General features: G+C 46.3%; 1 protein-coding gene across 1 annotated transcript in view; it reads left to right on the forward strand.

Moving 5' to 3' along the window:
- LOC144169806 (integrin alpha-PS2-like) overlaps positions 1-12,765 on the forward strand; it is a 68,035-nt gene that overhangs the window by 26,418 nt on the left and 28,852 nt on the right. Inside the window, exons 10-15 of the mRNA XM_077699163.1 lie at positions 786-831; positions 1,485-1,645; positions 3,440-3,597; positions 6,815-6,946; positions 8,364-8,443; positions 9,779-10,001. Coding sequence (XP_077555289.1) covers positions 786-831; positions 1,485-1,645; positions 3,440-3,597; positions 6,815-6,946; positions 8,364-8,443; positions 9,779-10,001 — 800 coding nt within the window. The remainder of the gene's footprint in view (positions 1-785; positions 832-1,484; positions 1,646-3,439; positions 3,598-6,814; positions 6,947-8,363; positions 8,444-9,778; positions 10,002-12,765) is intronic.

Here is a 12,765-nt window from a genome sequence, read left to right on the forward strand (position 1 = left end):
AGCTGGTATAGGCGTTATTTGAGGGAGGCAGGTGATCGTCCGCATTGCAGCTCTATTAATTGCTTCAAGTCGGGCCCACTCCGCTTGGGTCATATGCTGGAATTGAGCCTGGTAGACAAGTCGCGGCTGAAGTATTGACCGCACCAAGAGTCGGGCCATCATGAAGCAGGAGCCTCCAGACTTTTGTGAAATGCGTCGTATAAGGTGTAGCATTTGACCTGCTTGTTGGCGGGCAGATCGAAGCCACAAGGCAGCTGACCCTGATGATGAAATCTCCAATCCCAGCACACGAAGCCAACACTCGCTCCCTCAAACACTCTCTCACTCAGTCAGAAACACTCACTCATTTAGACACTCACTCATTCAGACCATCAACTCACTCACTCTAGCAATAGCTTAATGTGGGCCAGTTGGTTCGACATGATCACAGGGTTTAAAGGCGCAAGAAAAAACGGGGACACTAGAAGAAAAAAAAAACAACCAAGACAAACGAAGCGCCTTCGTTTGTCTTGGTTGTTTTTTTTTTCTCTTCTAGTGTCCGCGTTTTTTCTTACGCCTTTAAACCCTGTGATCACTCACTCAGACACTTGCACAGATACTCACTCACTCGCTCAAGTCATTCACTCACTCACTCACTCAGACAGTCACGCCGACACTCACACCGACACTCGCTCACTCAAACCCTCACTCACTCAGTCAGACACACACTCACCCATTCAGACACTCACTCACTCACTCACTCACTCACTCACTCACAATGTGAGCAAGGTAAATTTCTTTTACAGACACCATTGTCGGGTCTTACCAGACAGACAGCGCTGTACTGCTTAGGTGAGTGCATGAGTTTATTTCCCCGAATAACCCGTTTACATAACGAGCAGTTATTTATCTTCAAACACGATCAAATACGCCTTTAAAATGGTTACATTGTCTAACTAGTGAGAGCATTCTGTTCCTGTTATTTTGTGTTGTGAAAGTTTTTATCGTAAATTATTACCCAAGTACAAAGGCTTGGAAATGCATTTAAAATAGCTTAACAAAAACTAATTACATATTTTATTTCTTGTTGCTGAAATAGTCGCCACCACATCAAAGAATTTTGTTGTGTATCCTGAGTTAACCACGAGTTGATGCCTCAGTAGCTGAATATTGTTCTGATAACTCGTGTTTTTTTTTTTTTTTTTTTGCTGCTATCAACTGGCAAGGAACTTGTGGATAGTTTCAGTGTGTTCGTGTGTGCTTTCTTAATTCTGTAATAGAGTGTTTATTCGCAGCATTATCCTAAAAACATTGAATACGTATAAAAATAATTTGGGGTTTTGATATAGGTTATAAAAGAATAGCTCATTAAAATAAAGGTACGGGCTGGAAATCCACAGTGTCTCGTCAGAAACACAACTTTCTCAACGGAAACACTACCCAGCCTGTGTACCCAACATGTCTAGTAAACGTTTGCAGCCTGTACGTTTTACTTTTTTTATCAGATCTCGGCCGATTGCGCAGCTGAAAGGCTCCATCAGGCCAGAAATCGATATGATAACAGCTAACATCAGCAAGTGCGAAGTTTCCGGAGTGGGCACGTTTTCATGCTTCAATATGACAACCTGCGTCGAGTACTCCGGAAAATTTGTGAACGACACAGCCGGTGAGTGATGGAAGCCGATTTTTATGGTAATAGGTAACTACGCCCCACATAGAATCCGTGCTTCCATTGTTGTAATGATATATACATACACACATGCACACACGTATGCATACATACATACATACATACATACATACATACATACATACCTACATACATACATACATACATGCATACATATATACATACATACATGCATACATACATACATACATACATACATACATACATACATACATACATACATACATACATACATACATACATACATACATACATACATGAAGTACAGCCTCGGGCTCGTACACCAGCGACCCGAATCTAACTTACTCTAAAGTGTCACGTGAATAGGAATATCATAAAGGTATTGTCAGCAGAGTGAATTAAAGGAATAATGAAGGTAACCAGCAAGTTGGGCTCAGACGAAAGTTCGACTGCCCCGTACTGCCCCCGACACTGGCATATTCGTTTTCTGGGGACGCCTAGTGTCACTGCATAAGGTTACAAAGTATCGGCATTCTTTTCTCCTATTGTTGCGTGCTGCCGCCGCCATCATTGGTCAGTTTTCATCACGTGACATTTGTTTACACTGCGACGGTTCATGGGCACCGCCATTTTGTTGTTTATGCGTTTTCTATCAATCAGCTGTGGTAGTCTCAGAATGTCCTTCCTGCTCTGCGCCTGCGTGCCAGGCGTCGTTCCGAAGGCGAATGAAAGATAACGCGCTTCGCAGCATTTGAGCAGCAGAAGTATGACCGTTAACGGTGAGGCCGCAGAAACGGCAATCTGGCAACACTGATGAATGCCAAAATGACCACCGTTGCTCACTTGCATTCATCCTTGCGTTACAGCGAGCTGTACTTGCGTGCCTCACTGACGGTGCTATGTATCTTATCTAGTGACACTAGGGACGCCAAACTATCTGTTTAGACAAGCTTCGGTTTTGTCTTTAGTGTCCCTTTTGGGGGACCTGCAGCACTTACCACCGACTGCTCTTAATGTACTTTGGAATAAAGTCTATTCTACGAGCAGTCACCTTCCGCAAGAATTATAAAAATCCGTTCACGATTACAGAACCTATGCGGGATGAGAAATCGCGCATAATCGTTCCCTCTCAACTCGCCCGCGGACTACGCGACGAAAGCTACGCGCTCTCTCCAGGAGTGGGCGGTGGCTTGCGGAGTTCTCTTGCAGCGGCATTCGAAATACGACAGGCCGCTGAGTTTGCCCTTTTTCTCCGCTACGCACAGGGGTCTATTTCAGATCTGGTGCAAGAAAAGTACGGCTGCCTGCTGGAAAGCGCTCGCTCAGGCTGGCGTTTTTGAAGCAATAAACGTTAGTTGTTGAGTAGTCGTGTTGAAAGGCAAATATTAAGTTCGTCACTCGAACTACGCATGCACTAAAAACACAAAGGAAACGCCAAAACTGATCGTGCAGGTTCAGGTATAGAATAGGTTCGTTTACAGCGCCGACGACGGCGGATTGTCACAGGAAATGCGAGAAATAAACTGTGAAGTTGAACAGTAACAGCCAATGGGACAGCCACCGCTGTAACGACGTAATTATACAGCGGCGGGAGTGGTGCATAATGAGGGAAACTGAAGAGAGCGCGGTGGGTTTTTCCGCGTCTTTCAGAGCAATTCGCTTGTTTAGCGCTTTAGGTGCACGTGTAATATTTGGCTCAGTTATTCCTGGCCGTCTAGTGCAAACTTCGAGCAGGTTTATTTGCACTGCTCAAAGCGTCTCAAAAGAAAAAAAAAACCTTGCGAATTACCGTTTGTTTCCTTGCCGCAGATGTAGAAACAGAACTGACGCTGGACGTGAAGCAAATGAAGAACCAGCCAGCGCGAGGTTTCATGTTAGACGGGCATGCCAGAGTGGACAACTACAGCTCGCTGGTGCTAGCGAGGAAAGGACGCCCCACCTGCGAAAAGAGGCTCGTTTACCTTGACGTAAGGCGCTAACTCATCTGTCTGTCTGTCTGTCTGTCTGTCTGTCTGTCTGTCTGTCTGTCTGTCTGTCTGTCTGTCTGTCTGTCTGTCTGTCTGTCTGTCTGTCTGTCTGTCTGTCTAATTCACAGGCAAACCTAGCGTTGCCGAGAGTGTCGGCAACTTTCCCGCTCGAGCAGCACCTCTTTTAAACTCTATCTGTGGTCAGTCACCAAGCGCCACAGAAGATTGTGTCCTTTAAGAACTGGGGGACCAGCCTTAAGACCTCTTGCCTAGTGATCCAACGTCCGTCTGGAAAAAGTACATCCTCCAAAGATAGATCCGCTCAACCTCATATGTGCCTGTGTTTATGTACGCAAGTACGTTTGCACGTATGTATGTATGTATGTATGTATGTATGTATGTATGTATGTATGTATGTATGTATGTATGTATGTATGTATGTATGTATGTATGTATGTATGTATGTATGTATGTATGTATGTATGTATGTATGTATGTATGTATGTATGTATGCATGCATGCATGCATGCATGTATGTATGTATGTATGTATGTATGTATGTATGTATGTATGTATGTATGTATGTAAACGTGTGTGAATGTGTGCGCGCGCTTGCGTTTGAAATCTGTTCGAGGGAGCCTATGTTTGTGCAAATCTGGGCCTCTTCTCGTTTGGGGCATGGTGGCGAAAATTTGCGCCGTCGATCCATGGACAAAGCGAGAGATAGAGAGAGGGGTAGAGCACATGCGGAGAGGGGGACGTCCGCTGAGCCGGTGCTGCATTTACATCACTGTTTATCTCGTTGCAGGAGGCTACGTCAAGTCGAAACGGTGGCGGACGCGCACCGCTGGAACACGTTTTAATATGGAGCGAACAGAGTTCAGGGCCGAGTAGTCGGCAAGAGAGGATGGAAACTGCATGAAGGCAATGAATTATGCCGATACTGGATGACAGCAAAAGGAGCGACAGGCAGTCAAGGCCGCTGTTAAAGCTAGCAAGGCTAAACATTCAGAGGGTCTCAACGGAAGGCACTGTTAGCCGATGTGCGGGGGGCGTGCGAAAAAAGCCGTGTTCCGGGCTACTAAAGCCACAACAAGGTGTTCGCACGGGTCCAAGATTCAGATTCGCTAGGGAGAATGAATAGGTGCTCACGCATTCTTAAATATCCACCGAGAAATTCTCCATTAATTTTTGCCCATTTTACATTGGAGAAAGTGTTCCGGAACCAATCCCCTATCACCTCCGTCATGTAAAGGTAGCGTGGTGAACGAGCGGCGAGCCGAAGGGCTGCCTCTTCTCTGAACGACGAAGAGCTGATAGCAAAACTTACCTTGTTTAATGCATGCCGAAAAGAGGACAGCGATGATACAAGATCAGCCCACTGGGAGTTCTTACAACATGACTCGGAAGGACTTACTTCTCGCTCTGATGCCGCCGATTTTGTCACTCGGCTCGACAAAGGACGAGAATTTATAACCAGAAACCCCAACGGTCGTCAGGCTTCTAGCGTGTTGCGCTCAGAACAAAAAGTAGAAATACAAAAGAAAGAGTTCCCCAGGTCTTGTGATGGGGGAAAGGAGGATTTCACCGGACGGCCGCCGCTCACAAGCATGTTGGAACACGCTTCGCTCGAACTGGATTCTGTCGGTCCCTGAAGCTATCGCGCCGCTGTCTGTGACTCATCAGCGGCTCGAGGGCGCCTGCCGGCAGGTCTCAGGCTTGAAGAAACTTGTTTAATGCGCGGAATGAGCTGGCTTCACCGCTACACACAGGTGTAAACTTCACCACAGTTCACAAAACATGTACCGAGCGCACAGGGTAACGCCGGAGCACTTCGGGCGGAATCGTAACGCCGCGATGTTGCCTCCCACGGCATGCTGGACTCTCCTTTCCACCAAAAGTTGCAAACAAGGCGTGATAGCGGGGGAAGAAAATTGTTCTGCCCATTCTGTGGTTAACACGTGTAAGTTGTGCTGCCGTATGTAAAAACAATGATGTAAAGAAACAAAGAAAAATTTAGTAGGAGTCGACAGATTTTTTGCATGTAACGAGAAAACGTATTGCTTCAAAATGGGATCTTCCATTCATCTACATTCCTTGATTGGTAGAAATGAACCATTATTTTTCACTAAATAAACGATACTTAAGCATGCATATGCTCGTAGTTTTTCTGAGTGTTAGTTTTTGTCTGGACTAAATTTGGTTCAACAGAAAACTGCGATGATTGCACGTTACGCTGAAAAACGATTTCGTGCAACTTTTTATATTTTTACAAATATCGCGTGAGTTTGGTTTATTAGCTTATAGATGCCTGGGGTGAGCGCGCAAAATAAGCTTAAACAGCTGGTCTCGCCTGCACAATAAGCAGAAGGACGAATCAGCGTTTATGCTTGGCTGTTTCTAGCAGCACGATGCAGTCTTGTGACTGTTATTCGCTCGCCCTGTCAAAACGCCAAATGTTGATAATCCGGATGTTGATAAGTGCCTCTCACAAACGGGTACGCTATATCTGCAGCTAGCAATTAGGAAAAGATTAAACCCGGTTCCGCCCAGCGTGAAATCTGCTGAAACAGCGGAGATGTGGTTCTGTTATGTCGGCTCGAACGCTTACGCGCGCTCGCCCAAGAACGGCAGCTGTGTCGCCGAACAAATTCTACGGTTCGCGCAAAATAATCGGCAGGTAAGCGTCAACAGCAGTTTGGCTCCCATCCCCAGCGGGAGGGAGAGAAACGCGCCTTTGTGACACCATAGCGCCCTCTATCGGTGGGTCTGGGAACCTGCTCCTACCCTTGCGTGACGCATGACCTACAGTAGACTTACTGAAATGCTCTCTCAGCTCCGGTGTTGAAACTCACGAACTGGTTCACGAGCATGGGAGTAGCCTAGCTGGCACATCACGCTTCCAGAGGCATATGCTTTCTGCGGATTCGCTTATTAAGCAAATCTGTTGACGCTCACGTTGTTTGCTATATCAAATATCTGAAGCACTGTACAGTGAAACGTCGCTAAATCTTGCCTGGTATAACGGCAGGCGAATGAAACAAGTCACATGATAACTTTGTTGGCCAATCAAATAAAGAATTCGGCGTGGAACTTATCCGGCGAAATTACGTGCTAGCGATTCTGTAAATTGCATTCGTACAAAGCATGGAGAAGCAGTGTGTGCTTTTCTTAACGCAGTCTCTAACGTATTGCTCATAACGAGTTCTCGTTTCAGGACAACCTTGTCAACCCACTCATGCCGTTTGCCGTGCGTCTGGAGTACCGTTTTCGTGACGCCGGTGACCAGCGCTGGTGTCCGACGTGCCCCGTGCCCGAAAGGAACTTACCGCTCAGCAACGCAAGCGCGGTAAGCCTCGTCCTGTCTCGTTTTACTCATTCCTTGAAGGGGCCATGGAGGCAAAGTACAAGATTGGGGTATTCAAACGATTTCTTTGTCCCAATAACAGTGATGGCAATTTTATCGCAAACTAAAACAAATAGTAGAGATATTGAACTAAACGGATGAAGAAGTGGCGATTCCCCAGCCACTTCTGAGCAAATTCTCTTGAGGCCATAGAATCTTGTTTATGCGATTGGCCGCCGCCAACATATATAAACAACTGCCTAGAAACACTACTTGGTAATTGTTGTAGGGCCTCTAGTTCTGTTTGATCGTATCACTCGAATGCGAACGTGCAGGCACATCACTAGTGCCCTCATTACGTCACTGTAACACGAAATTTAGGAGCTGCCCATTCCTGCTTTGTTTTGCGGAAATTTAGGAGTTGCCCTGCAACACTTTTTTACACTCTTTTTAAAATCCTAAATGCTTGCAGAACGCAGTCACCCAACACAACCAGTACTTAGATTGGGGGGTTAAGTACCGAGATTAAGTACCTCAGCCAAAAATTACTGCTCTGTGCCCATAAGAGAAGTTGTAAACTCGCTTAAAATATTTTTCTCTCTTTCCCGGTCTTGAAGTTCTTCGACGGCTCGAATTACGCCACTAAGACCATGTAGCGGCTGTTGGCCGGTTTTCCTGTAGTTGCAGCAATGAACGCTTTTCGATAGCAACTAAAAAAAAGCCGCAAAAACAAAGCAGGAATGGAAGGCGCACCTGGTGCAACGAAAAAATCACGCAGTGCCGCTCCGTGCTCATTGAAAAGTTTAGCTGTAAATTTCTTCGCTAGGCCACATTGGAAACGGCCACGGACATGGCCGATGCGGACATGGCGCGGCTGGTGCTACTGCGCCGGCACGCCGAAGAAAAACAAACACCGGTGGGCGTCGTCCGCTCCATTTCCACCCGATTCTCAACGGTGGTGTCAACAGAGACGCTATTAATCGCACTCACATTGGACTCGAGGCATTACTTTGCATTCGCTGGGGTAGAGTTTGGAACGTCCAACACACATCGTGTGCTTAGCACGGACACGTACCGCCATCCCGCGGAGCCCCACGTAACCAGTAACGGCGCACTCACGTGGTTGCCTGCAGGCGTGCCTCGCCAATGAATACAAGCTATAGCTTTCGCGGAGGTTCCAGACGCGAAGGAAAGCGTGAAAGCGCTTATCCAAATTGTTGTAGAGTCCCTTTAATATTTCGTGCGTTTTTCTTTTTGTTAAAAACGGATCTCGAAAAAATTCTCCTGAGGGAGTTACAAAGGCCTATCTTATTTCAAATTGAACAAAGTTGCATTTTGTCTTCATGGCACCTTTAAAGCTCTGAAGTCTATGAAAGAGGGCCGGCGGGATTTTATACAACCCACGTGTCTTCCGGCGCAGATTCCGTACCAGCATGGCTGCGGATCCGACGACGTGTGCCGGGCGGACATGAAGTTGACCGCAAATATTATGACCTACGGGTAAGTACCACAATTCCACTTTGCGGGATATTAGCAATGGCTGTCAGAAACGAAACAGTCGACAGATTGTAAGAACCATCGCGCTGTCATTTCCGCCGCAATTCCAAGATGTTGACGTTATCGAAACTCTCCCCAAAGAGAAAACTCGTAAAATAGCTCCTGAGCATAGTAGGAATACTGAAAACGTATTTTTAACTTTGGTCGGATGCTCAAAGCTGGTGAGTGCCGGATGTCACTTTGGATGTGCTGGTGCTACAGTTGTGGCTTATTACCACGACGGCACGCGGTTAGAAGCAGCGAAGACCCCCTATGGGCGAGGGGAGCTGAATAAATTACACAGAAAGTTGATCATTTCCGATCACATTTAACACAGTGCACCATTGGAAGATGAATAAATGCTCTTCAATGGGATGATAGACAAATGCAATATTGACAACAGCGCTATACTAAATGTCACAAAGAACAGTCGTTACATCTGCTGCACCGTAAACTCATCCACACGCTTGCCCTAAGCGTAGCATTTCGCATTTCTTGCCGTCTGCTGCATTAAGATCAAGTAATTAGGCATAACTGCTGCATCACTTAAGCTAAACTCTAAAGGGCCCACAAAGTCAGCAGCATTTGTTGTAGTAGTCTGCGCCAGAATTTACAAGAGATGCGTGTAGACGTTTAGATATACCCCTTTTCCAGTCGTTTATTACCTCTTCAGCCCCATATGCAGTCTTGCGGCGTCCTCGTTCAGTACGTGTGAAAAAACTATGAATCGTTCTTTTAAGCGAAAGCTGTACCACGCCAATTCGCGCATGGTCATTCTTCTCGCCGCAATGAGCCGAAGGGCAAATGTGGCAGGTGAGACGTCACTCCACGTAATCTACTACGTAAAGGCGACACAGCTGCGCTCGCTCGGAGCCTCACCGCTGCGGCACCACGTGATTAGTTGAGGGTTTAACCACTGCTTCGCCTGCGCTTCGTCGCTCAGTTTGGCCATTGATCATCTTGGTATTGAAAGCCCTTACATAACACGGATGAGGGTAGAAAAAAAGAGACGGCACGGCGCTAAATAGCCTGCCTTTTTTTCTACCTTCCTCCCCATTTTGTGAGCGCTTTCAAAACCAAAATAAACAGTTACCAAGCAGGCCAATTGTCCGTTCTGTCGCGATTGATTGCCAGCCGCCATCCGGAGCACAAGGGGGGTAGGCGTGATGTCTCTTTCATAAAACACTGTTCGCGTAGTCTTTGCAAAACTCAGCCAAGCACACCCTTCGCTTTTGATAACTAGGTCTCCAAGTGTTAAACATCACCCATTTTTTTTTTCTCCAACCCGTGTTGCGGCAGCGGGTCGCCCCTGGTCGTCGGGGAGCGTCGGGAGTTGTCGCTCCTGGTGTTCGTGGAGAACGGACGCACGGCTGAACCGGCGTACCTGGCGCGCGTGTTGATTACGTTTCCCGCGAGCGTGCAAGTGGTCTACAAAGACCAGTGCAGCGTCGAGCAGGACTCGGACCAACAGGGGATGCGCATTGTCTGCGACGCTGGAAACCCTCTCAGGCCCTCAAACACGGTGCGTACTGATCGGCATCTGCACAGTTCAATGCTGACTGCAAGATTATTAGAAAAACACCTCCAGCCATTCCACTCTGTGAAAGTGGATGACCAGAGAAGTGGTTTAGCGCATGACGTAGATGTGATAAATAGTTTAGGTGAAAGGTATGAGTAAATTTATCTCGAACATTGATGGCGGTAATTCCTAGGAAATACACATACATATGCGAACGCACTTTTATTTTGACTCCACGGACATCCTGAAAACGATGCCTGTATATGGATAATTAATATACTCCAAATGCACATCCAAGTGAGGAGACGCATGAGCTCGAAGTCCAAACCATTTTTTTAACGGTTGGCGACCTTGTTGGCGATTGCTTGATAAAAGAGCACCCACCTGGACGATAGTTTTCCAACGCTTCGCGCTATAGAACGCCTCGCGCTAAATACACGCGGGGACTTGGTAGTTTTCTTCTCGGATATTAAAAATACCCGGAAAACCACCAAATAAGCATCGCTTAGAACAAAGCTATATCGGGCTTGGGGACAATTAATGAGGCCATTGGCTCTATCTTGAATGGTTTTACAGTGAAACTATATGGTTCATGTTCATAATTTCTTGCGTCGTACGCCGACATAAATAAAAAAAAACTTCGCATTTTGAGAGATGAGATATGGAAACATGAAGAACTGCGAGTTGGGCTTGTTGGTATAGGTTCATAATGGGAAACAGCGCAAATACAAAACTTGGACAAGCAAGACAACGGGACGAAGCGCTTCGTCCCGTTGTCTTTCTTGTCCAAGTTTTGTATTTGCGCTGTTTCCCATTAGGAAACATGAAATCATGAAAATCGGAGGTGAAGAGTGGACTAGAATAGAACAGAACAGGTGAAACGTTCGTTTCCATTTTTATATTTAACAGCGGAGCTGCTTAACACGGTAGTCATTTTTCCAGCGTGAACAGAAATTCTGCAATTAAGGAAAAAACGCTTCCCGTGGTGGGAATCGAACCGGCGTCCCTTTCGTTATGACGCTGGCATCTATCCGACTGAGCTATCATCGCATTTTTGTCTTCAATGCATGGAAATTTTAGACCAATTCAGGCATGGCAATCAATACACAATATGAATACTAACACACAGCAAAGAGCGAGCACATCAGCGCTCGTGTGTGTCAAGTACTCTTCCCTGTGCCCGTGTGTAAACCGCGCTGTCTTCTCCTAATCATGTTAAACCAACACGCCCAGATAGCCACGTTAGAGCACATCAGTCTAACGAATACTGGCATCATTTAAAAATTCAGGCAAGCAGATGCGCGCATCCAAAAGATGCCGCTCTGCACCGCAACACGCTCCGCACTAACGCTGCCTGCTCCCGAACAATGCGCGTGGTTGGCCTAGGGGGCTCCGCATGCTGATCAATCATCCGGCACTTTCATTAAACACTAAACACTTTCACTAAGGTAAACAACCCTAGCGAAACAAAAACTTCATGTGGCACCCTGTTAACTTCTTCAAATGGCAGGAAACGAATGGTGTACGGAGGGATGTCAATGTCTTTTTTTTGTGTGTGGTGCCCAACATCCCAGAAAAACACCCCGTCAACCCTATCACAGCACAGCCTAAAAGAATGGTCCGTAGTCTCTGGTTGATTACACAAGCGGCAATTGTCTGACCAAGGGATCGACATTCCTTTTCGCACAGCCAAGTTTTAGCTGGAAGCGTTTCCGAATTAAGCTTAAAGAAAAACGTTTTGGCATTTGGCGGCACAAATGATTTTTGACACGATCTAAAACACTGTTATTATGGTCCCGCACGTAGGGCTGGCGATAAATGGGCACTAGAAGCAGGTTATCCATTAAAGTGTTCATCATAGCCTTCCTTAAAAGGCTAAGCAAATACTACAGAGAAAACTATGCGGTAAGGGAATGAAAAGTGTCCAAAACGTTTTATAGAAAATCCCATAGAGGCTTCCTGTTTTCCTCACCCGTAGAAACAAGAAGAAAAGGTAAATGGTAACTTATGCGTTTTTGAAGTATAGCAAGTAAAAGTGGATGATCTGCCAACTTATAGTAGAAAACCGCGACACAAGTTGGTGCACAAACGAATGCATTATCCCAACACCACCAGACAGCAAAGGAAGAAACCAATTATCCCTACGCGTTGACTCCCACTCAGATCCCCACACGAAGGTAGCAAATACTCTGTGTAGAGCCTGGACTTTCGCCCGCGCACAGTGCAATTCCTGAAGCACATAAACAAGCTTTGCTACGAAGAAGACATATCAGACTTGCGCACGCGCAAATAAAAAAAAAGTTATCGCCTCATCCATGCCTGCGAGGCGCGCTTGACATGCGTGAGTGCTGAAGACTAGTGTGGTCCGGAGTTCTATATTTGGTGCAAAGGCACCCCAAGGTATTCAAGCGGTGTATTGTGTCAAGTAATACCCGCAAATTTGGAAGGTTTCGTTCCCCACTGGCCAAACAAAAACCCCTAGTTTTCGCCATATTCATGGCCGCTCCAGACACGTCATAAATCTCCTTAGTCAATATAAGGGCTTCTTGAACACCACGCTTGTCAGCAGAAAAATAGGCGGTGTCATCGGCATACCTAAAAACTTCAACTACACATGAAACTAAAAAACAACACGTACTCTTTGACTCTGGTGTATGCTAAGACAAAGAGACTCCATGTACATGTAGTGCGAACAATAGAGGTGAAAGTGGGCAGCCCTGTCTAACAGACGACCCGATCTGAACTGGCTACGACTAGTTGTGTAGTA

The sequence above is a fragment of the Haemaphysalis longicornis genome, unplaced genomic scaffold (assembly GCF_048455015.1).
Source record: "Haemaphysalis longicornis isolate Haplotype H1 unplaced genomic scaffold, Haemaphysalis longicornis Haplotype H1 scaffold_2, whole genome shotgun sequence".
NCBI lineage: Eukaryota > Metazoa > Arthropoda > Arachnida > Ixodida > Ixodidae > Haemaphysalis > Haemaphysalis longicornis.